At 38.5% G+C, this 26,379-nt stretch overlaps 1 protein-coding gene across 4 annotated transcripts in view; it reads left to right on the plus strand.

Moving 5' to 3' along the window:
- The window catches only part of PPFIBP1 (PPFIA binding protein 1), a 136,364-nt gene that overhangs the window by 97,570 nt on the left and 12,415 nt on the right, over nt 1-26,379 (plus strand). For 2 of the 4 annotated variants that reach the window (XM_044423135.1, XM_044423136.1), the window contains 13 exons: nt 666-727; nt 1,689-1,773; nt 5,024-5,181; nt 6,849-6,970; nt 8,431-8,484; nt 12,458-12,515; nt 13,073-13,102; nt 14,724-14,880; nt 16,761-16,793; nt 20,686-20,827; nt 22,843-22,968; nt 23,479-23,629; nt 25,909-26,020. In XM_044423135.1, the coding sequence (XP_044279070.1) occupies nt 666-727; nt 1,689-1,773; nt 5,024-5,181; nt 6,849-6,970; nt 8,431-8,484; nt 12,458-12,515; nt 13,073-13,102; nt 14,724-14,880; nt 16,761-16,793; nt 20,686-20,827; nt 22,843-22,968; nt 23,479-23,629; nt 25,909-26,020 (1,290 nt within the window). The remainder of the gene's footprint in view (nt 1-665; nt 728-1,688; nt 1,774-5,023; nt 5,182-6,848; nt 6,971-8,430; nt 8,485-12,457; nt 12,516-13,072; nt 13,103-14,723; nt 14,881-16,760; nt 16,794-20,685; nt 20,828-22,842; nt 22,969-23,478; nt 23,630-25,908; nt 26,021-26,379) is intronic. The other 2 variants (XM_044423137.1, XM_044423138.1) reach the window with 1 other exon arrangement.

Here is a 26,379-nt window from a genome sequence, read left to right on the forward strand (position 1 = left end):
ACTTTTCATCACAATGTATACACCATCCCATCATGAATCTTTTGTTTCTACAACCATTCTTGGTTATGGCTAAGTATCACTATGCCATCCATTTCTTCCACCATTCCTTAACATCATGTTGCCTAATTCTCTTTGTAGTTGAATTTGTGAATTGCTGGCACAATGAAGAATTGATATGTTGCATACTGGGAAGTGTGTGTGTGTGTGTGTGTGTGTGTGTGTGTGTGTGAGAGAGAGAGAGAGAGAGAGAGAGAGAGAGAGAGAGAGAGAGCAAGCGAGTGTGAATCTCTGAGGACCTGTTCAAGAGATGGACCTAGGTCAAGCACTGCACTACATTTTTACAGATCCATGCTAATGCAGTGTCAGATGATATTGACTTGTCCTACAGCTTGTGTTGCAATGGTTTTATTGTAATGTCTTTGAATTGCTCTAAATGCTCTAATGTACAATAGGAGTGCAAAAGATGATTATAATAATTCATTTTCAGGCATTATCAAGACGTCACTTATAACTTAGCTTTTCATTTGTTTCCTCATGTTCATCTTTAAAGTATTTCTAAAATGCATAAGGAAATTATTTGTATTTTGACACAACTACTTTGACCAAAAGTATTGCTTTTTTATCTTTCTCCTTGTCCTGAAACTAAATAAATATTTCTGTTATAGATATTGAGGTGCAAAAAATGAAGAAAGCTGTGGAATCTCTAATGGCAGCAAATGAGGAAAAGGTACTCCAGTGTTTCTTAGATACACCTTGGTTGTATGGAACTGCATCTTTTTTTCAGAAGAAGGGACTGTAGCTTAGTGGGAGACATATGCTTGACTGTCCCAGGTTCAATCCTCGGCATTTTCAGTGATGTCTAAAAGAGTCCTTCCTGAAATACTGGAGAGTGCTAGTGTCAGTCTGTGTCATAGTACATGCATAATGATAACTCGTTCATTTAAACCATTGTTGTCCTTTCCCAGGTTTGTCTGGCAGATGATCAAAACAAATCATGCTTTGTTTTTTCAGTCCTTGTGTTGTTTGTTTTTCTCCTCCTTTGCCTTTTCCCCTCCTATGCTGCATCTGGCTTAAATGGCACTGAATTATCAGCATGTAAAGAGACTGGGATATTGAGTCACTCTTGCCCACTGTCTCTGTAACCCCATAAACAACCCACAATAGCCGATTCACATGTAACAACAACCCATGGTTTAAACAACTCATCATTTATAACTTAAGTGTTCTCTTTCTGGGTTGTTCATGGTTAACATAATTAAACCATAGTTCAGGGTTTGACAACCCAAGATTTGACAGCAGCCCATGAATTAATGACAATCCATACTCAATTCATATTTTGGATTGTTATTACACAGGAATACAAGAGGGACATAAACTGTTGTCATTCACTACCAAGTTTAAATGGAAAAGACCAATATCATCAGCAAAACTAAGAGTTAATTATAATAGAACAAGAAGTATCAGTTCATATAATCCATGTAAATAATTCTGAAGTGCTCAGTTATTAAAACATGGGATCTATTAACTTATACTTTAAAAAAACAACTGTTTTCCACCAAATAGTTTGATATCATTTTGTTTAGTAACCTTTGGAAGAGAGGTGGGAGAGCAAAAGATAAATTCTAAATAATTAAAATATTCCTTCCTTCCTTCCTTCCTTCCTTCCTTCCTTCCTTCCTTCCTTCCAGGATCGGAAGATTGAAGAACTTCGACAGTCTCTCAATCGTTATAAGAAAGTACAGGACATGGTGATACTAGCTCAGGTTAAAAAAGGTACAACACTACGAGTATCTTAACACTTGTGGTATTCCATGCCAGCAAAAGGACGTGTTTCTTAACCTTACAGAGGAACATCATTCTTTTTCTGTTTTACTTGGACAAATAATCTTGGAAAATGCTGTTGAACCTCCTTCACCTTTAGGTTTGTTTGCAAACTTCATGTCTGTTGGTGACAAGAAAAAGTGTAATAACTGGGGATTCTTTTGTTGCCGGTTTTGTGCTTCTAGAAAATGGAAATGGTATTATTGCCACAGGTTCTTCTGTGTGTTATTAGGGCTGATTCATAGTTTGGGACAGAAGTTTAACTTGTAAACTCTGGAAGCACATTCCAGTGACAATTAAGCACTTGTGAGTTCCATGAGTTCAGTGAGAGAGCTAAGAAAGTACCCCAGTCCCTGTTCCTCTCAAATGCAGTGAAACTTGAGTGTTCTGAATTTGGGTTGTTTGTGCCCAAAGAATTCTGTATATCTAGCTGCTCTTCTGAGTCAAAACTGCTTTTTGTAAAAAGAAGCAGTCTATTATTGATTAGAATTGGAGAGACCCATCAGGTCTGTAAAGTCAGTGTAAAAAAAAAAAAAAAAGGTTGGCAGAGTGTATTTAGCCAACACTTAAGTTGACAATTAAGCAACAGAGTTAAATGTGATTGATTTTGGGGGAATTGAAATGGGTTGACAGAAAACATCACATTTTAGTTCAGTAATTGATTCTAACTCTCCATTTCCCCTTAATTACTGCTTGCAGTATTGAGTTGCTCTTCGCTGGGGTAAGGATGATTCATATGGAGAATGATGGCAAAGCCAAAACATACTGGATATCACACAAACAATTTAGCTGAAATATTCAAATGGGGATTTTAAAGTTTCAGTTATACTTTGGCCAAGTATACTTTCTCTCTTTTTCCTTTTCCATTTTCCAATTTTCTCCAATTTCCCCCTATTTTTTCCTTTTCATTAATGGGTATATGTGTAAATAGTTTGAGTATATGGATAGGTTATATGGTATGTTCTTTCTTTCTTCCTTCTCCCCCAGTTCTTGTTTTTGCTTGTTATATTTATATTTGCAAAGAAAAATCAAAATATTTCTCACACCTGCCAGGCAAAAGCTACCTGTGATTAAATTAAAATGTAAAATTTTATATGTACAGTTTTTAATGTGAAATTTCTGGTACAAGGACATGACTGGCCATCAAATATTGAATTTTTTACTGTTTATAAATAACCCTAACACATTCTATAAGAGATTAATAAGGCTGCATACTATTAATGTATAGGATACTGATTTGTCTTTTGAAATCTGGAATGATTCACAGCACTCTTTGTATAACTTGCGTGTATGGTACTTACTTCCTCACATTTGGATCAGTATTGTAGAATGACATTTTCCATTCTTATTCCCCCCACCCTTTTTTCCTTCAACCCCTTTCTATCTGTTTGTGCTGAGTTTATTCAACCATGTGTTTATGGTGGAAGCTTCTAGCAATTCCTTCCCAGACATTTCTAGACTGGTCCATTATTGCTCATGTTCTGTCAGGAACACTCTCGAGAATGACAAAGACAGTTATCTGTGAAAGAAGAGTATTAGAAACATAGAAACAGAGAAACAGAGTGAGTCAGAAGGGGCCTCCCGGGGCATCTAGTCAGACCCTGGCTCCAGCTGGGTCCACTCACAACATGCCCACCATGTGCATGCGCAGGCTTTCTTTGAACACTCTCACCAATGTGGGTTCAACAACCTTCTGTGGAAGCCCATTCTATATCCTCGGGGTCCTGAATGTCAGGAAGCGCTTCCTGGCATCTGAATGGATCCTTGGTTCCCTAGCTTTGCTCTGTTGGAGCGCGTCCTGCCTTCCTCTGCAGGGGAGAACAGGTCTCTACCTGCCTCTGTGTGACATCCCCTCACATACCTGTATGTCACCAACAGATCCCCTCTGAGTCTCTCTAGGCTGTAGTTACCCAGTTCCCTCAGTCTCGCCTCATATGGCATCCCCTGCAAACCGGCCACCAACCTTGTGGCCCTACGCTGCACTGACTCCAACCTGGCTATATCCTTTCTGTAATGAGGGGCCCAAAACTGAACACAATACTCCAGTTGCGGGTGCACCAGAGTCGTGTAGAGTGGTAGTAATACCTCTCTTGATCTAGAAGCCACACTTCTGGCTATGCAACCAAGGGTGGCGTTTGCTCTCTTAACCAGCACATCACACTGTTCCTCAGTTGTAGCCACTGCCCCAGTTTTAGTATCATCTGCAAATTTGATCAGCAGACTGTTCACCCCTTCTTCCATGTCAGTGATGAAAAGATTAAACAGGATTGGTGGACAGAGCCCTGGGGGACCCTGCTTGTCACTGACCACCATCCTGATGATTCCCCACTACTGGTTACCCTCTGCTTTCAGTCAGTCAACCATGCCCTAATCCATCGGACAGTGCTTTGGTGTATTCCAAAACTTCTCAGTTTCTCAACCAGGATATCATAGTGCACTTTGTCAAAGGCCTTGCTGAAATCCAGGTACACCACATTCACTGTATCCCCTCCATACAGCCATCTCGAACCTTGTAGAATTCCACAAGGTTTGTCTGGCAGGACCTGTTTTTGCGGAAGCCGTGTTGTGTGGCTGCCAGCCTCCCTTCCCTATCCAGCATCACTTGATCTCTCGTTATTATGAGCCTTTCCATTGTTTTTCCTACAATGGACATAAGGCTAACTGATCTTTAATTCCCCATGTCCCTTCTACTACCCATTCCTGTCTGTGCTTCTGGCTGAAATGATACCTGTATCTAAGTAGGGAGGCTAATGTTTGGGTAGACTAGCTTCATCTTTCATTATTCTTAGACTGCAAGTCTATGTCTGCTTGCCTGAAGGAAGTATAACTCAATTTCAGGATTTACTTCTAAGCAGAGATGTATAAGATTGCAGGTACTGTGCAGGTTAGGATGACAGGTACTGTGCCTAAGAACTAGTGCAGTGAGCATGTCCATTCTCAAAGGGGGAAAACAGTACTTCATGTATCTTTTGGAAAATGATTAATCTCTTAAGCACTGATGAAAGTTTAGTAGTAGGCCTTGTTGCCTTGACTGCAAAATTAAGTTCTGTAGACCGGAAAGGAATTTAAAAAAACCCAACCCACACACATACACTATTTGTCTCCATGAATTGCAGTGAACATCCATGAGGGTATTCTACAGTTAGAGTGATAACATTCATAAAGAGGATGAAAAGTTTAATTTTACTTTCTGTGTTGTTAGGCAAAGAAGATGAATGTGAGGAAACAGCAGATCCAGAATCTGTTTCAGTAGTCTTGTCAGATGCAGAGAATCTACATGAAGCTGAGAAAAGTCCGTCTGCTTCTCCAGCTGCTGGTGCTCCGAACCATGAAGAGTTTAGAACAAAAACTCCTGAAGAGGTATTTCTTTAACATTTCCCTCTCCCCTAGGCTCCTTATAAACTGAATTTGCATCTCATCTGTGTTGGTAGAAATATTGTCATTTATAAAAGGAACAAAAGTTAGATATAACTTTGTGCAGCCTTTCTCTTAATGAATATAGAGCTTTTCTGGGTTGTATGGGTAGAGATGAATGCAACAAATGATACTCTGTGGACTAAATGATTAGTTTTGTGTTAAATCCAATATTGTGCTAGCTGGCATCTGTTAGCACAATGGGTGACTCTCTCTCTCCTCTCTTGCCATTTCTGCCAAAATTCTTCTCTGTGGGATTTCTCATCTCTCAAGAGGAGATTCTGAGGAAATACATGGGAATGGCGGGATTCGCCTTGCCCCCAGTGTCAGTGGTGGAGCTGCTTTGGTTAGCAGAATGATATCTCTGGATTCAGTATCAGATTTAGGATCATTCAGAATGAAGCTTTACACAAATGCTAACCATGGGTATAAGCAATTGAAGCAATGACTATGAACCAATCATTCTTTCCTTTCTTTGTTCAAGTTCTTTCTGTCTTGGCTCCCTAGCCCCACCTCAATTACTTAAGCATGGTCAAGAACTTTGGGAAGAAAATTTGAGCAGTCAGGTGGGGGAAAGAAGCCCTCTTTCTTGATCTCATAGCCCTCTGTTGCCTAGATAATCTATAATAATTCTAGAAGCATTACAAGATTCCTGCTGAAATCTTGTGTGCAGAACCTTATGTAATGGAATGAACTGCATTGACCACAGGAGTGTTTACCTCTGAGGAAACATGTATAGGATTGAACTACACTGTCCAGTTCAAGTGTTATCAATAAATACTTAGTTGGTTAATACACCTATATTTAATTGATGTTTAATCAGTTAATTTTATTAAAAACTTTAAATTAAGTGAAGTTGCTGGTTCCATCTTAGAAAAGGCATTGTCCTTTCTGTTTGAAGCAGAAAGACCTTCTCTATGATAGTGTCTGGTGTACCATGCCTAGAACTCTAAGCTGAAGACCAAGAGCATGTTGTTTCTTCCAAGTGATTTTCTTTTTGATCAGGTGTCGCCATACATGATTTTTGTCAGTTGTATGTTGCCTATCTTGACCAGGATACAAGGAGCCTCATGCCTAATCCTGTGTGCCTAGGGAGGTTTTTATTTTATAAAATTATTGATATGCTGCTTTTTGGTTCTAACAAGGATCCCCAAAGTGCCTTATAAATACACCCATACATACTAGACTTTGGACTTCTATTTCACAAACAGCAGCCCTATTGGAAACATATTTTTGAAACTTTAGGAGTTCTTTAAAGATGATTTGGGCTACTCAAAGTGGAAAACTGAAAGATCTCATTTAGACATTTTGGCTGGGCTAATGCAGCTTACTGGATCCTATCCTCTGATTAGACTATTGCAATATATCTAATTTGTTGTTGAATATTTTCATTGACTTTTAAATCCAGGAATATATTTTTGGGTGTGGTTATGAAACCCAGATCTTCAGAATCTCAGGTTTACACGTTTACCATAAAAATTCTATCTGGTTTAAATTTTATGATACAACGTGAAATGCACTGTTGTGTATATTGTGTATTGTGTTCCTATATTCAGCTAACAAATGTGTCTTCACTGCCTTCTAATGGGAGAGGTCACAACTTTTTCTTGTAGAATTCACTACAGATCCATACTAGTGTCTTGCAAGTTTCCATTCCTTCTTTTTCGTCATCGTTCAGACATCCAGAAGAAACTACAGATGAAGTAAATACTCAGTCAAAGATAGAAATTGCAAGGTATGTTTCCTTGACACACTAGACAACTTTATCATTACAAGCTGTCCAGTCATCTCCAGTTTATGCTGACCCTAGGAATGAATGCCCTCGAAAATGTCCAGTCCTTGACCACCCTGTTCAGCTTTTGTAAACTCAGAGCTGTAATTTCACTTAGGAATTGATTCTGGTCATATTTGGTTCTCCTCCTCCTCCTCCATTCAACTTTCTCTAGGGTGATAAAAATGTGCTGGACAATGCTATGAGTGAATATTGAATATTTGATACAGTAAATTAAGTTCAACAGACTTCCCTTAAAGTATGTAGTTGCTGGCAGAGGCAAACGTCAGATGGGAAGATTCCTTGCCCCAGTGCCATTTCTGGTAGCTGTGATGCATTGCTGCAATATCAGATATCAAAGAAGTGAGGGAAGCCTATGCAGAAAATAGAAAGGAAGGCATGTTTAATTGCAAATACTGCCAGGATTGGGAAAATGCAAGCAAGTTGGTAATGCTCTCCAAAAATTATCTTTACAACCGGATACAAAAAAGACAAATGAGGATTAAGTTAAATAAAGGTGAAAAGATCAATGGTAAAGCAACTTCTCTGCCCCTTAGTAACATATTTTCTGCCAGTTGGTACTTCTCATGTAGAATTGGGATTGTGGTAGGTATCCTAGTGCAAATATCAGATCATTTATGCAGCACAGTAGAAAAAGCATATTCCATATTAATGATTATTAGGAAAGGGTTTGAAAATAAGGTGGTCATTATCAGGATTCCTTTATATAAAGCAGTAGCAGTCACTTTTGGGATACTGTGCACTCCTGACAGCCTCCCAAAAACAAAAACAAAAAGCAAACAAAACAAAACAGTGAGCTGAAAAAATGCAATCAAAATGGTTACAGCACTTCCATACAATGAAAGTTTAGGGTTAGGGTCTAGGGGAAATGGCAAATTAGGGCAGATATACTTGAGAGTAACAAAATTATACATCTTAGGAACAGGCAGCCAGACAAGAAGGTAGGCCCCTGTTAAGGCTGCTGAACCAATGTGTGCTTTAAAGCATGGATATTAAAATGTAGTTGTAGCAGGAAAAGCATTCCTACAAATGTTTCACCTGAACCGGGCACTAAAAATTCAAAACTTTGTTTATGTGGGCAAAACCTCTTGGCATCTTAGGGATGTATGAAGCCCTGCCTCCAAAACTTGTGCTAGCCTTATTGAAGTTCCACTAGCTTCCTTCAAAATCCTTGCTGAGGTTCTGCCTGAGTAAAACACCCCCTCAGAGTTAGCTTTTTTACTTTAGCTGTGGGCTTTATTTATTGACTTCTGATGAAACAGTTGTACTTGAGCTATCCATTGTGTGGGTCAAAATTTAGCCGCCCATACTCATTCTATTCTGAGAGAGAATTCTTATCGGATGAGAATTTTTTTTCCTGGATGACTTAAATGTAACCTGTTCGCTATTCATGCTTTTTACAGTGAAAAGCAAACACCATTGGCTTCCACTGAAGCACAGCTAGGTGACACAAAATTGTAAGTACCCTACATAGTTAAAGTTAGGCATATTTTTTTAAAAAAATAATTTTGTTGAAGGGTTTATGCCAGCCTCTGACTTTGCTTCCATCTTCCTTAGTTCTCTTTGTATTATTCTAGCCTTGCTTTTCCTTTCTATTGCAGCATGAAACGTCTTCAAGCAAGTTATATAGCACCTGGGATTTACAGAATTTTGTAATATATTCCTAGATGTTTTGGCTGCCTCTTGTGATAAGTTAAATTGGGGTGTGGGGGGTTGGCTGTCTTAGCTGACTTCTAATATGTCAAAATTATTAATCAGTGTTATCCATACTTGTGTTACTGAAGTCATGAAATGCCTTGCTGAATTGAGGCAGAATTTCTAACCTAGTAGCTACCCTGCAGTGAGTAATTTTGTGTGATATTCTTCTTACACTCCCAATGGGAATACAAATGAAAGCATATTGGAAGTTTGTTGTTACTAAGTGTGCTTTGGTTGGATTTGGAGAATGCATCCTGGAAGAAGATATAGAGACTGAAGTTATAATGCCTTGCTCTGGAGGGAGGTTCTAATGCTTGCTGAATAGTCCTCAGCATCTGCAATGAAGGCGTTGTAGCTCTGAGGGAGATGCGAGGGAGAGAAGCAATTTGATATCAAAAAGGTTGCTGCAGTCCGTCTAGTCATTGCTGTGAGCATACTTGTTGGCTCCATATGTTTACAAAGGTATACAATATCTGCATTATGTCCTATGGATATAGGTCTCGATTCCATGGTTGCTTTTCCAGATTTGGGAATTGACCATGGGGTTCAGACTTAAATGCAGAAGCCTTAATGCAGACATTGCATTCCATCATAAAGTAGCTTGCTAATGCACACTTCTACGTGATGGATTGGAGAGACTCTTCATATACCATCTGAACAAACCCAGAATAATATAATCCCTTAATCAGAAACTAAGTGCAGGATATCACCCAAATGTGGCTAAAGAAACTTACCTCTGTTTTGATGCGGTGTTTGAATTACAACCAGAGTTATCACATTTGCTCCTTCTCTGGAGACTACCTCACCTGGAAAACTGAGCAGATGGAAACTGAAAGCAGACAACCAGGTCTAAACTTTAGTTGGCCTTTAGGTTTAGAGGCCTGTTTCATTTAAATCAGGCTGTCTGAATAGAGGCAGTTCGGTGTCATAGCTCTACCTTGTGCCCACACCAAATATTTTTGCCAGTGGTAATCCATTTCTGCTGTTATATAATTAACTATTTGCAATTTGGATCCAGAGGACCCCTTTAGAGTCTTGTCTGGAAATACAAAAATATGATTTGATTTCAAAATGACTCCAGTTTAACTTAAAAATTAGATTTTATTAGCATCCCACTTAAAAAGTAACCCAGCATACAAAACTTAATAAAAATGTATAAAGAACTGAGAGTTCTATTTTTGTTAGATACAAACAAAACAAATCTGCGATATGTGACTGGGGAAAATATGCAACCCAACAATTAGGCAATCCTCATTGGGCTGTCAGGAAGCCCTAGAGGAGAAGAGAAGAAAACAAACAGAAACCAAAAGAACCTAAGTGAAAGACTTGGCTCATAGTAAACAATGGATAGCGCCCCGCATACCAAGTAACATTTTAAGTAAGAACTCAGTCTTGCAATATGGGAGTATTAACTCCTGTGTCAGTGAAGATAAAGGAGCCTTCCTGGGGTGGAAGTGATTCTTTTGGATTTAGCCCTGGGATCCAACAGGAGTTCTTCAGATTTTTCTGCACCCACAGAAATGTACTTGATGCTTTGCTTTATTCTTAGAAAAACAGAACGAAGTCTACTTGATTTGCCCTTAAAGTGGTATAACTGCAAAAATGAGTTTATGATAAAATCTGAATGTGGAGTTATTTTCCTTCACATATTTTGAAGGAATTAGCTTGTATTGACTTAGCCACTTATAGTTTTGCTTTCCTGTTCAGTTCACTTGGGGTAAACAGAACCTTGATTGGTAGGTTGAATGCTGCAATTTTAATAGCTGGAATGGATGGAGATGGATCATTACAGGTTAACTCATAAGTTCAGAATTCATGAATTATTAAATAGTTCAAGTTGGCTAAAAAAAATTAAAAGAGGCAGCTTTACAAATACTGGGCAGCAGCTTTTGTGTTCTATAGCAACCCTACCACGTTCAGTGGGGTTAAGTACACTCAGCACAATGCAATATTGCTAATATGCAAATCCTGTGCATATTTGTTCTGAAGTAAGCTATATTATAGTAGGACTTACTCTCAAGTAAGTAAGAGATGAATTGCAGGCTAAATTATTTACAATAGAATGGATACAAATGTGGCAGAGGGCAAGAGTGAAGCTTGAAGCATTTGCATTAGTTAAACTATCATTTAAAAGTGATTTTTAAGCATGTGCATTATACTTCGATTATACTTCTGAAGTGTTTATCTTCCTTTGCCTCTGTAAATTTACATTTTGAATGCATATTTGGCTTTATAAACAGCTAGTTTTAACATTTAGTCTGAAATTAAATGTGGAATAATAACATTTAACCCATGCTTCTGGGTTGCATGGCTGAAACAGTGAAGAACTACTCTCTTTGCATACATTTGCTTAAAGCCTGGAAAATGGCATGCATTTGATGTTTTGGATATGTATTTACACACATGGTAGATTAAAAATTTGAAAAAGGCAAGAATTTTATAGTTAATGTTCACCTCCAAAATAATTTTTATTGGCAACATTAGTATAAAAATAATTTACATGACCTTTCATTGTATTCGAAACTCTTCGCTTCCTTAATTTTTAAAACAGCTATGTAGTATTAGGTTGGAAAATCACACATTAGATAAAAATTTAAGCGAAGAAATTGTCTAATTCTTAGCTTATTGTTCGTGAGCAGGCATGCTGGTGTGCACTGCCTCATCATTCATGATTGGTTCCTTCTGCTAGGTGGACAAACCAAATACCTACTAGTGTGGAAACCTGCTCATTGTCCACAGCTATTGGCATTTTTTCTAGTAAGTGCATTATAAGCCACAGTGTGTAAGCCAGCTGCAATCCTGGCTTCAAATCACAGCTTCTTAGAGGAGAGATAAACCAAGAGCTCAAGTTGGAGGTAACGCAAAGCCAGCCTTCCCTAACTCATTGTCCTCCAGATGCTTTGAACCTCCACTTCCTGGATTCCTGGCCATTGACCATGCTGGCTGGGGCTGATGGGAGTGGAAGTCCAAAACATCTGCAGGACATCAACTTAGAATGGAGTAGTCTGTTTTTACCCTGGTAAGTTCCAGTTCATGTTGTTGTTCTGCTCGCAGGAGGCGCCAAGGGGGAGCTATTGGTCAGTGTGCATGCTTGCTAGTTGTTATCAGTATCCCAGAATTCTTCATTGCTTTGTGCAGATGCAGTCATTATCTCACAAACACATGTTGCTAAACCCATGTTTGCCATGTGCAAACTTTAGAAATAAATAATTTAATCCTTCCTCATGCCTGGTGTTTCTTCCTGGCCTGGCCCAGCTTATTTCCAATTTCAGAATACAAATGGGGAAAATAATAAAAGAATTATTGATGAAGAATGGGTTTGCCATAGTGTGTGCATTTGTGCGTGGGGAAGTGGGAAAAAATGTTGAATTCCAGCCCTTACTATTCCCACATTGCAGATGGGAGTAAGTGATAACAACTTGACTATAGTTACCTGTTGATTTTATGACAAAAATGAGATTTGAACTAGAGCACTCTCTTTTTCACAGCTCAATCTCTTATCTGATACTCAGTTATAATTTTAATTGAGCTGAATATCATCCATTCAGATTTTTACACTCTATCTTGATAGTTTAGAAAAAAAAATTAATGTAAAAATGGGTTTAACTTGCTATTGCCTTACCTTCACTTGTCTAAAGATGTTGCAACTCATTTTGATGCTTATTCTAATTCAAATAACATAATTGAGACATGGGATTCACTTGCATATGTATCAATTGTGCTTGCTTATAGAACTTCAGCTCTGCAAAAATCCAGCAGCCTGGGGAACTTGAAGAAAGATGCATCTGGTGTGGGTATTTCTGTTTTTGTGTTAACTGTTGCTTTAAAAGTGCTGGCACATACTGTCCTTCTTCCCCCACCCCAAGTATATCCTCTGAGGTTCAGTTCCCATAAGATGATGGGATTGGTTGAAATATAGAATATCTAATGATGACATGCATGTGGAACAGCCTCATTAGTCTGAGGACAGATCATGGGGAACACGTGGGAGAAGACACTCCTTTAAATATGTTATATGGCTAACCACAGGTTGAGTAAATTTTATGAAGTGGGCTCTAACCAAGTCGTTTATAGTAACTTTCTCAATAGTTTTGGCTTAATGCTTTACAAAATGTAATACAGGATACTGAATTGCATCATAGATGACTTTGGTACAATTCAGTATCAAAGTTTACTGAATAGTTTACTGAATTTTATTTATTGAATAGTTGTCTTATGAATAGATTACTGAATTTCATCATAGATGACTTTGACCTAAACAAGTCTTACTTCAACGTAACTGGATATCTTACAGAATTAAAAGCCACTGATCAGAAATATTTAATACTTCCATTTCTTCCTTTATAGGACAAAGATTCTGGCCAGAAGCAAGAGGAGGTAACCAGGTTTCAATGAATCTGTTATTTTTCTTTGCCAAGCACAGGTTAATTCTGCCCTATTTCTGCATCAATTTGCAATCTTTTAAAAAAGTCACCCTAATATCCATATGTATTTTCATTTGCATGAATATTTGCATGTATTTTTGTACATAATTTCCCCACTATATACATTTTTGCAAACAAATTCTCGTGACAAATGCCTTTTTGTATGCCATCTAGAACGTGCACTTTTTCTGTGCTTTTCATTTTGCAAAAACTGAAGACTAATTGCATTCTGGTACTTCTGTTTATTCAAGAAGGGTAAAATTAGGCAGGTCCTGTTAAAATGCAAACCAGTTACTTACCCTTTCCTAGAAATCATTCTGTGCTGCTTATTTGTGAAAATTTGTGGGTGTAGTCTAGGGAAAGTTAAGCACACCTGTGGCTCAGTGAACCGGTTGAATACGGGTTGGCATAGATTACATTGTGCTCATTTTCCTAATTTGTTGACTGATATTAAGACAAAGTTTCCCTTTTCAAAAACAACTGGGAACTCTGTCCTATGGCAAGCCAGGAATTTCATGTTGAACGTGGCATACAACATGAGAAGGGGAGGGGCTGACTGGAGTGCTTGGCCATGGTTTTAGCCATGGTTTAGGAAGCCCTGAGCAATGATCTGAGTATAGTCATGTAATTATCTGATGTGTTTTCCTTTTTTTTTTTTTTTTGGATTTTTGCCTTTCATGGGGAAACCTGGAACTTAGCAATCACATTATCAGATCTTATTGGAAGCCTTTTTTACTTGCTACATTTTCTAAAGCCTTACATTTTATAGAGTACCAATTTTAAAAAGGAATTTCTCTTTCAGAGTTCTTAAAAAATAGTTTTAACAGAAGATTTTGAGTTCATTGTATTGTTATCAAAGCTTTGGTCAGTAACTGACTCTCAGCTTAACCTACCCCACAGGGTTGTTGTGTGCATAGATGGAGAGAAGGATTATGTAAGCCGTTCTGGGTTCTTTGCAAGACAAGAAAGGGCAGGATGTAAATGTAATCACAACCATGTTGTTGTTAGTCGCGAAGTCGTGTCCAACCCATCGCAACCCCATGGACAACATTCCTCCAGGCCTTCCTGTCCTCCATCATCCCCCGGAGTCCACTCAAGCTCACACCAACTGCTTCAGTGACTCCATCTAGCCACCTCATTCTCTGCCGTTCCCTTCTTCTTTTGCCATCTATTGTTCTCATCATTAGACTCTTCTCCAGGGAGTCCTTCCTTCTCATTAGGTGGCCAAAGTATTTGAGTTTCATCTTCAGGATCTGGCCTTCTAAAGAGCAGTCAGCATTGATCTCCTCTAGGACGGACCGGTTTGATCGCCTTGCAGCCCAAGGGACTTGCAGGAGTCTCCTCCAGCACCACAATTCAGAGGCCTCAATTCTTCAGCACTCAGCCTTCCTTATGGTCCAACTTTCACAGCCATACATTGCAAACCACAACCATAACCTCACCCGTAACTGCTGTCTTCTAGTTGAAAATTCATTATTTCTCATTTTTGTTTATTATGTTACACTTGAATATAATGCTCTCACTGCACAGATGTAGTTGACTAGTTTTGAATCTTTCTTTTCCTAACCCATCAGGGCAAAGCACCGATTGGGAGTAGCAAATATGGAACCCTCCCTCCTAAATCTCCAGGTGAGGAAGATGCCTTTGGGACCCGTAAAGCCCGGTCTTCATTTGGGAGAGGCTTTTTCAAGATCAAAAGTAGCAAAAGGACAGCAAGTGCGCCTAACTTGGGTAGGTTCAGTAGGAATTGGGATTTAGTATTTCCACTGTATCCATCTAAATTAGGTAGCATAGAAGAATATCTAGTATGAGTGGTGTCTTTAACATTTAAAACATGCAATAAGCAGCAGGCATTGCATAAACAAAAAATGTTTTTTAATGGAGGGGAACACTTCAGTGCAGATGCTGTGAATTGGTGTCCTGCACCAGCAAGGGGTTGGACCCAGTGGCCATCTTGGCCACTTCCAGCTCTATGATTCTATGAATTCTAAAGTGGCATGTGCATTCTATTTTATTCTTCTTGTGGTTCTGCATGTTTATTTCAAGTGCAACCTTTGGCATATGTTTCAGAAAGAATATGTTGTGTGGAGGCATGATATGCGGCCTAAATTTATAATTCACGTGCCAGTATGTGCTGGCCATCTTGCCTTTGAGCTGCTAGATAGAGTGCAGGTACGAGTGTCAGAGAACCAGGAACACATTGTGGGTGTAGTGAATTGGAACTGCATGGGTTCTTTCTTTGATGGAGACTGCTCACTTCCAAAGCCCTACAGTCCAGTGTTAGAGCCTTATGGCACTTCCCCATTTCCTCCTTCCCAGTCAAACCATTGCCTAGTAATGAAACCCTATTTTAGTAGACTGTCTGGTCACACATGTGCTCCGTATTTGGAGTGTAGGATCTTTATTTCATTGTGTGCTTAGCAAGGACAGAGCCTCCATTCCTCCTCACCTTGTCCTTTTCCATCATAGCATTGGAAGTGGTTTGTCATGTTTTTCTGATCATATCCCTGCCTCTACCGTGTGCAAATTGTGCTTAGGCCATAGAAAGAGTGCATCTTCAGCAATTGTCTTGATATTTCCTTATTGTCTCAAGTTTTGTGGGGATTTTATCTGTATGCGAGGCAGGTGACAATGCAGCTTTCACTGTGTTCCTATCAATTTAATAAGTCTTTGAATGTTACAGTGAAAGAAATGAATGATAAGGGCAGACTTCATCGTGCTGTTTGCAGAGATAGTAGGTAACGTTTCCAGCAACTTCCTTCAGGCTGTCCCTGTGAATAGCAATTTTTTGCTTAGTCTTATGTGTGAATGCAGCCAAAAATGTTTTTAAACATTTCCAAGAAAACAAAATAACTATCTCCTCCTAACTTGTCTGAAAGGAGATTTTAACACAATCTATTGTTGCCTTTAGAGTCCTGCCACATCAGTCACTGGGATCCAGTGGTTGAGTCCCAAGGATTTCTACAAGTCAAGCCATACTTAATAGTTTTCTAAACTATTACATTTTGTATAACTGTCAAAAATTTTATTCCATAGGTAATTTATATTTAATTACTAATGCATGCAAAAATATAGTTCATTAAAATATCTGTGAACATAATTAACATATCTAAAGATTTTTCAACGAAGGAGCAACTTAAATGCTTCCCCAAAGCTTAATCCTGTTCCCTTGTGTAGTAGTTGTAAAGATAAGGTGAGAGTATGATATATAGTCACCCGCACGTAAGATTTTTAAATAGTAGGTAGTTGTGAGAGCTAACAAAGACACAGACAGACACTGCAGCCTCTGTTTGCCATACAGGATCAATTTGTATTTCTAAGATAATAAAATAAATACTAATCACTCTGCAAATAAATGTTGTACATTCTTCCTTCCTGCCATTTATGCAGGCCTGAAAATGTAATTGGTTGGTGTAAGTGACTGAATGTTTGACAATTCTAATGTTGCCCATTTGTATGTTACTGTGTGTGTTTCGCATGCACCTTTGTTTGGTACTGTTCTCCCCTTGTGTTGCCAGTGTTAAGTTTTGATATGTCTTATCTTGTTGTCCCGGGTACCTCCCTCCCCTTTGTGCTGCCTGTGATTATGTGCGTTATTTGGATGCCTGAAGATCGCAGTCGAAGTGCAAGTGCACCCACCTTAGGTACAGTAGACCTGCATGCATTTTTTGCACCATGTTGTGAGATCCGCTAATGCTGAGCTGCAGGCATGCAGGCCCTACAGCAAAGTCCTCCTTGCCTGAATGTTCATTCATCACTTTGCCTTTCATCTCTTCACATTTCTTACATCTGCTAAGAGCCTGCTGCATTGTTTCACCATGATAACCCATGCTGACAAGAAATGGCTTAAAAAGCATCCATGAAATTCTAGTTGCCAGTGCTAAAGTCCAAGAATGGCAGTGTCTATAATTTTATGGTACTGGCATCACAGCTTTGCCTGAGGCCCTTTAATCATGATGCAATATGAACCAAGTGCTTGCGGCTTAAGGCTCCTGAGATGGCCTCACGTTTTAGTGCCCCGAAGCTACATCTCCATGTCATCATTAAATAAAAATAAGCTCAGTTTTCCAATATTCTGTAATCCAGTGCCATTTCATTTGTTGCTTTTCTCCTCTGGAGAGAGTTGCAGACTGAGCACTCTGTTCAGTGTAATAAATGAATAGTCTAAGTGGGGAAAAAAATCAATGGAACATGTTTCCAAGCAGTCTATTTAGGATTGCAGTATATGAATGAGGAAAGTGAGAAAGATCCTCAAAGGAAAAAAGCATATTATGTGTTGCAATGTGGCAGTCCTTCATGTAATCAAAGCAGCCTGCAGTCTCTTTTCCTGAATAATTTCAGCATTCAATACCTCTTTAAAAAAGGAAAGGAAAGAAGAAACGCTAACACAATGTTTCTTTACCTGCTTTGGTGAAATTTATAGTCTCAGCCTTTTTCAGTCCTGGCCAATGTTTTTTGCAATTTTCATAGTGTCATGTGGTCTGTCTCGTTGTTTTGAGCATTCTTTCAAAGCTTTCCTCAGAGTGGGTTCTCACGTTTATTTTTAGGTGCATAGTTAAGTGCGCACTTGGAAAGTTTAAGTGAGATCAAGACACTGGGGACCAGTGGACTTGCAGCACCTGCACTGTTTACACTTCCTTGTTAGGTTTGGCTGCAGCTTTTCCCCATGTCCTTCCAGCAATAAAGCTGAGTTCATTGTTGTGTAATGTTGGAAGAAGAATTTGGCCTTTGTTTTTGTTGTTTGCTCCTTTGTTTATCTGCACTTGCTGGCACACCCCTGCTGTATCATTGCATTGCTACTGTACGTGTAGTTTATGTGGGGCAATGGGGAGGGGTACAAATCCATATTTTAACTCATGTAGAAGTGTCTGCTTGTTTGTTGAGTCCAATACATGGAAAGCAGTTGTGATAGTGGTAACGTTAGTACTAATGTTGCATTTTTATGTGTTGATTGTGAATCATTTTTGTGAGCTAACTTGAGTGCTATTTTTGACAGGAAGGCAAGGTCCAAATCAATTTTTAAAATTTATTTTATTCCAGTAACTAATGCTGGTAGTCCACTGAACACAGATGATGTGAGACATTCTGTGGAGAGCAGGAGAAGTGTAGAGACTGACCTTGCTTCCGTGTTCCTCTTGTTCTGTAAAGTGCTTAGACGTCTGCTTTTGGCCGTCTGAGTGAGGCACTTTGGTGCAGGAGAGGACAAGGCTTGGGATCTCCCAGGTTGGCCTGTTATCCTGGTAGTGTTGGTTTCCGCACTGCCTTCTGAATCACTCCAAACTCCCTATTCTTACCTTTAAGGAGTAACTGGAGTGGTTCTTTCTGTTCCAGCTGCAAGTTGGGAGAAGGGGGACCTGAGCCTTGATTCCTATCTATGCTGTTGGAGCAATTTCCTGCTGTGTAGCTGGCTATCCAAACAAGCCTGTGGTTGTGTAAATGCTCTGTATAGAACTTGAGAATTACTTTATTTGGAAGCAGCATTTGAGAACCCTCAGATCATTCAACTTTTTTTCTCTTTGGAAAAGTCAGCAGGGGTCCCCAGCATTTTTGGACTTGTGAGCACATTTAGAGATGTACTTAGGCACCAAAGAAAATGCCTGATCAGTGGACTGCCGCTTCATTGTCTGTTTGTGTCTATGCATCTTACATCTTAAGCAGAATATTTGATTTATTTCTTCTGAACACCACAACAGCTCATTAAGAAGGGATTGTCTAATTCAGCTAATAGCTGGTGGTGCAGTGCAACTAGTGTTTCTTTTAATCATATATTTTGGCAATGCCCTGTAGTTGCTTCTTTGGGGAAAGAGGTTTTACATCAATACATTTTGTATTAGAACAGTCTTTAATATTCACTGATGTATAAGTTATTTTAAAGTATTTATCTGCTCCAAAGAATTGGCAAATGAAAGAGGAAATATATTGTTTAGACAGCTAAAATACTAAGATTGCAAAATTGGAAAAATAAACTATGGATTGAAGACCTTAAAGACTTCAATGAATAACATGTAGATGTCAGCTTGAAATTGATTCTTAGTTGGATATTTGGTCTGCTGGAAAGTTGCATGCATTTGCTAAAACTCCATTTATGTATATTAAAAAGGATTAAAATCAGTGTCTACATTGGGGACTCCCAAAATAATTTACAAAAAAAAGGGGGAGAGCATGCTTTTCATCTGTTTCCTCAGATTCTGTTGATGCTATTAAGTCAGAACAGAGCATTTCATTAACCTTTTTATACCTGATTAAAATGCCATGAAATTCTGACCCTTTGTCTTTCACACTTGGTCTCTTCAGGTGTCATTTGGCAATCAGAAGGCAATTGATTTTTCAGCAGTAAATTAGATTATTTGTACCTAGTTTCAGGTGTTGAAAGAGCATAAAATGAAATTGGATGTAATTGGAACTGTGTGGTGATTTGCAACATCATAAAGCACTTCTTATGTAAAAGACTCAGTGAAGCTTCCAGAGCTAACAGAGTTTTTGGCCTCTTGTAGAATTACCAAAAGTGTATCCTTATTAGATTTGTCTTATGTTTGAACATACAAATTTGCTTTGCAAATTTCAGAAATAACTGCCTGTAGCTAAGTATTTTGTGTGTTGTGAGAAGAACAGATACAGTTAATAGAAATTACAAAAAACTGGTTGAAGCAGCTCCCACATTTGCCACTGCGTACTAAGGTTGTATTAATAAAAAATAACAAATAACATACCATTAAAATATTCTGAAAAGGTTTTCCTGTCTCTTTACCACAGCACTGTAACTAACTAAACAAAATTGGTGCACTGTTAAACATGCAGTGTCAAAGTCCCTTTGTAACACTTGCCAACTATTTTTACTTGTATATGTTCCTAGTGAATGTCCAAAATATGAAGATCATTGATAGTTGCAGGAGAAAGTTATCAACCTCTTGAACAATTGGGACTAATACTGCTGATTGTTGACAGCAAACAGTAGCTGATGGCCAACACTCACCATTTCCTGATAACTTCATCAGTTACATAAGAGATTGTCAATACAATTGCTGATAGTCCTTGCCTTTTGGAAATTCATAGTAAGCTATACACATTTTTAACCACTGGTTTGCTTTAGAGCAATACTTGTTGTATCATATGTAGCTGTAATAGAAAGGGATTAGTAGAGGCTAGCCCTTGTGTAGATAATCTGGTTTGGATTTCTTAGGTCATTTACTTAAATTATGTTTTATAAATGCCTAGCAAATTATTATTATTACATTACATTTCTATAAAGCTTCTAGCCAAAGCTCTCTGGGTAGTTCACAACACTTGAAGTCACCCATCCAGATTTCAATGAGGCCCAATTCCTGCCTAGTTTCCAAGATTATGCAGGATCAGGCACTCTAGGCTATATGAAAGCTGCTATGGAAGTGAATGGAGGACACAGCAAATTTATCTCTTCGTATAACAGATGACTTTTAGTTAACATTATTTCACCCAATGGAAAAGGACAGTGAAAAAGAATCTAATATAAGAATTACAGATTAATGTTGTTAACTGGGGTTCACTTTTATTTAATAGCAGAGACGGAGAAAGGATCTGCAGATCACTTAGATCTGGCTGGCTTGCCTCCTCGACCAAAAGTTGTAGAAGGTGGGCCTTTGACACCACCTTCTCCTGACTCTAAAAAGAAAGCCAGAGGAATCAAGAAATTGTTTGGAAGGTAACCAAGTTATTACTCTACTGAACATCATAATGGCTTGAGTACCAGTATGGTATGGATTTTATGCTGAGGATTTCTTCCCTATGATTAAAAGATGGGGAGTGGGTCATGGAATTGGATGCATCTGTTCCCAGCTGCTGCACTCTTGGAATGAATATCACACTCACCCCTCTATCTTGTTTGGTGCTATATCAACAGTAGTAGCAGTGACTGCATTTTCTCTTAATTGGGACATGCTGACCAGCTTCAGTGTCCTTCAGAAGAAACTGATTACTACTATTGATGAGTAACCTTGGTAAAGTTGGGTGAGAAGAATTTGTTCAACAGAAGGGACAGTTTGGGCATGGCGATGGCGATGGGGATGGGTGAGCAACATCGGAAGTCCAGGAACTTCTTTTGACTCCTACATACCTTGTATGGACCGTAGTATGTGGGATGGCTGGAAGAAAAAGCTGGAATTGCTAGTCTGCTGCTGAAATTTGGAGGCAAAAGCATTCCGAGCTACAATCGTTTAATTTAGTATCTTCCAAGCAAAGTTTAGTGTTTTTTGACGTTCTGGAATTACAATTGATTGCCCAAAGGGCCAAATTTATCTTGGAAACAAACTAAAACTCAGCTGTTTAGACATCTTGTAAATGACCTTTGCCCTTTCATTCCCCCTCCCTCAAAGCAGTAATTTGCTTTAGAGTTTTGTTGCTGTGACTACGTGCGTGTGGAGGTGACAATATGGGGCTGGTGGACTGTGTGTTGCTGTCCCCTAGAGTAAAGAGCACTCCATTCCATGGACCATTTCTCATTGTCTGAGCAAAGGGATTCCCAGAGTTACTTCATCCAGTCCAAAATCAGTGCTTTGAAAGTGTTTGGTTAAGTGATATTGAAATTTTACAGATTTCAGTTTAAAGTTCACTTGACTATTAATCCAAAGATGTTAATGGCTTAATAGCATTTTAGCTTATCTAACAAGATGAATGTTGCTGCTGAATCTAAATTTTCTTTGATACTATATGTATCAAAGGGCACATGTACCCTTTTTTCTAATTTTGTGACCCTCATCTTCTCTGGCATCTGCTCTGCCAGTACTCTTTTCCTTCAACTTTTACACCTGAGCTCAGCATATGAGAGCTGGTGTGATGTGTCTCAAGTGTTGGATGAGTATTCAGGAGGTCCAGGTTCTAATACTGCTTGGCCATGAAGTTCCCTGAGTGTCTTTAACCAGACAATGACTCTCAGCTTGACCTACCTTGACAGGGTTTTTGTGAGGATAAAATGGAGAGCAGGTGGAAAATTATGTAAGCTGTCTTGGGTTCCTTGAAGGGAAAAGGGCAGGATATAAATACATTTTTTTATTTTTTTATTTCTATGCTGCCCAATAGTTGAAGCTCTCAGGGAAATTTGCAACAACACATAAATTACAATATAAAATACAAATAACAATAAAAATATCAGAAAATTAACCATTCACAATTTAAGCCAAATTTAAAACAAATGTTAACGAGTGGCCAATTACATCCTAAGTAGCCAACAAACTAAGTAGCCTCAAACTAATTAAGTGCCCTGTGGCAGAGGATAGTCTTAACCTGGCAGTGAAAATATATTAGGCCTTAGTGGAGAATTTGTTCCATAACTAGGGGCCATCACTGAAAAGGTCCTTTTCCTTTTTGCCACCAACCAAGCTTCCCTTGGAAGTGGCACTTGGAGGTATCTTTATATTTTTAAATGGCTGTGAGAGAACAATGAAGTAGAAAAGCTGTGGCTGTATTGTGGAGAGGTTTGTTATTCTTTGTCCACTGTCTTTTTTATGCTAGTTTAAACTGATGGATCTTACAAAACTTCAGGCAGCAGTGATAATGTGATTGCCTTTCTAGCCTGCATGCATTTGATTGGCCAGTGTGTGGAATAAGATGCTGCGCTAGGTCGGCCATTGGTCTGAACTGAGAAGGTGGCTCTTAAATTGTGAAGCCTCTTTGATATCTTCTCTCCCCCCCCCCCCCCGACTCACTCTGGCCTTTTTTCAGACTCAGAAGAAGCCAGTCTACCACATTTAATCCGGATGATATGACAGAGACAGAGTTCAAACGAGGAGGCACAAGAGCAACTGCAGGCCCACGACTTGGCTGGTCCAGAGATCTTGGGCAATCAAAGTAAGAGAGAACCACTGAGACAGCAAGGGAAAAACTTGCCTCTGTTTGCTTTTTCACTCATCAGCAAGAATGCCCTTGGATAAGTTGGGCTGAACTCAACTCGAAATGATTTACTGGCAAAGTGGCAAACTATTTAGATTTAGGGGACTGTAAACGGTTTCTTAAAGGTTTTGAGGGAAGAACCTTCCTCATACTTGTTGGGATCCTTGTGGGAGGTGTTCATTTCTAAAAGTTCATTCTAACATTTAAAATGTATAACCAACAGGTTTGAGTGACTATTGTTGCCAGAATCAAGAATCCCACACCTGAATTTGTAACTGTGGTGCTACGTCTAAAGTGCAGTTCTAGACCTTTTCCCCCAACACTTTTGTAACAAGGACTGCCTTGAATGGAATTTCATACATTAGCAACATATAAGTTGGGTTTCAGAGGCATTCTCAGAATGTATCTTTTTGTCTAAAGTGCCAGTTTTGAAATATTTATACATATACATATATATTTCATTTTTAGTGATTTGGATATGCCATTTGCTAAATGGACGAAGGAGCAAGTATGTAACTGGCTTCAGGAGCAGGGCTTGGGGTCTTACATAAATCATGGCAAACACTGGATACTTTCTGGCCAGACTCTCTTGCAAGCTTCTCAGACTGATTTGGAGAAGGTAAATATTTAAGTGGCATATTTGCTTCAGGTATAGTCTGTGCAAGATGAGTGACAGTTATAATAAGATGCTGATTTACCGGCCTGTTTTTTGTGAAAGCATGGCTACAATATGCTGTGTTGTTGATTTCACTGAAGGGCATTGTAATGTGCAACACACTGTTACCACGCTTCCTGGCAAAGCAAGCTTGGCTCTGTGCATAGACAATGCTAATAGCAGTACCCTTTTCAAATATGAATGACTGCCCCTTTTCCCAAGATTTGTTTTGCTTAAACATGAGAGTTGAACATTTGCTTTAAAAAATGATGTGTCACTTTTCTTGAACAATGTTCAAGGTGAGTCTGGCGAAACTGAAAGTTTGTTCAGCTCTTGAATGTTGAGTAGTTGCTATAAATAAGAAACTTCAAAGGTGGGTTTATCCAGTGAAGGCATAAGTGGTGGCTGTGCTGGGGAAAGGAAATTCCCCAAAGGAGTGTGTGTGTAGTAAGGGGTTTTTTTCCCCTAAAAGAAATAGAATACAGAAAAAAATGTGAAAGAGAAATAAGAATGCCAAGGGATTTTACACAAATATAACATATTTTATAACCTAGTATATTTAAAAAAAAAAACCCAAAATTTCTCTCTTTCTGTCATTGAATACTTTGTTGAAGCTCATTAAAAAGACAATTATAGTTCTCTAAGCCAATACATTTTTCAATTGCTTTGAATCAGTTATTAATGTTATTAATGATTGCATATAATTTGCATTAAAGTATAAATCATCAACGATATTTGAGACAAGTTCCATTTTGTTCTGCATTAATTAAACTGCATATAGTAAATTTTCCCTTTATCATTAAATTCTTCAGTTGGTCTCCCACAGATAAATTTTAAGAAAAGCATTCAGAGTGATAAATTATTAGTACTTTGTCACAGAATGCAAAAGTACCACATGCAAAATCTGGATGGAGAACAAAAAAGTACCGAAAGGAAGAAATTACAGATGAATATATATGCTTTTCTGAGTGCTTATATAAACTAGGCAGTCCTTCTAGCTAATATAGCACATTTTTTCAAAGGCATACTTTATCTGCAATGTGTGTTATAAATAATATTGAGTGTTGCAATAACAAATACATGTAAGATAATAAAACAAAATTTAAAACCTACTGTGCCCAACATTTGAAGTGTTTTGAGCAGAATTTTATAAAAATTTTAGAAGTTTATATTCAACCTTTTAGTACTTTGTTTAATGATTTTTTTAAACTCATAAGATAGCAATGACTTGGGCTTGGTCTGATGGACTGTGCCTTGGCTTCTTGGATGGAAACCCCCAAACTCGGACACCTCCCAGATTCTACCAGTAGGCATGGTGGAAGTGATCTTTTCCTTTCTTTCCTAAGTTATTTTATTTTATTATTTTTTATTTTATTTTGCTTTCAGCTCATCTAGCAATGGCAATTTGGAAGGCTAGGGGTCAAAGTTGGAGGAGCTTTGGGATCAATCATAGTCAGCTCTCTGCAGTCTCCTCCCCTTCTCATCCTCCAGCATGCCCCCTTTTACTTGCTGTCAGAGGTGTTGTTGAGGCAGTGTGGTTCTGCCTACACTTGCTCAAGGGGTCCGAGGCAGATTTCTGACTCTCCCTTCCAAGGTCAGAGATTTTCCAAGCCATCCTGTTGTCCCTGCAACACTTTCCCAGGGACCATAGGTTGGCGTTGTTGCTCATAGACCCACTGAAATCTGTGCTAATTGAGCTAGTCATGACTTAAGTTCCCTTAAATTCAGTGGATCTACTGAGACATTGCTAAGTTTAGATCCAGCCTATCAAATGAAACACAAGTAGTCTTAATTAGTAAACCTAAAAAAAGCTTACTTCACTAAACTTGTTTAGACTTTGTTTGTGGTTAAATTAAGGTCTGTTCTGAAGACAATGGGGCTTACTTCTGAGTAGATAGGAACAAGATTGCGCTCCAAGTGGGTAGTACTGGGAGAGTCTTGTCTATTATGAATCATTGTGAGTTATCCTGAACAATCAATTGTGGCTTTTAAAAATATATTAAAAATTTTAATTGTATTGAGGGACAATATATATTTTTACTCCACAAAAAAATAATATTTATGGATGTTTCCTTGAAAGGGTATACCAAAAGCAAATAAATGGGCAACTGCCAAGTAAATTTAATTTTTTAGAGGTATTTAAAAATTGCCCTTTATCTGTATTCTTATTTGCTGTAGGTTTTAGGACTTTGGCAGGGAATATAAATACATTTTTAAAAACTTGTTTTATGTTTCCTATTTAGGAACTTGGAATAAAGCATCCCCTGCATCGGAAGAAACTGCAGCTGGCACTTCAGGCATTAGGGTCAGAAGAAGACAACAACCATGGGAAGCTGGATTACAACTGGGTTACAAGTAAATTCTTTCCCCTTGTTTACCACACCACTTTGATCCAACGAGGTGTTCATATATGCATGTCCTTTGAGCATTTGGAAGATACATGTACATCCTACTTGCATTTGTAAAATTCCTTTCATGAACCCTGGAGCTCACACAGAGACTTCATGTACTCTTTATTAGGCTATGGGTTGGGTTGTGGGTAGACTCAGATACAAAAAGTCTGAAAGGTTCTATGCCATTCTGAACACATTTTTATAATTCACGGATTATTGCACCAATACTAACAATCACTGCATTAGTAATAGTAATCCAGATTAGTAATACAAAAGTGTAGTTAGTAATAGGAATACTGAATTTTGCTCTATGTATCATGT

Source organism: Varanus komodoensis, unplaced genomic scaffold (genome assembly GCF_004798865.1).
Source record: "Varanus komodoensis strain SLA01 unplaced genomic scaffold, ASM479886v1 scaffold13_3, whole genome shotgun sequence".
NCBI classification, from domain to species: Eukaryota; Metazoa; Chordata; class Lepidosauria; order Squamata; family Varanidae; genus Varanus; species Varanus komodoensis.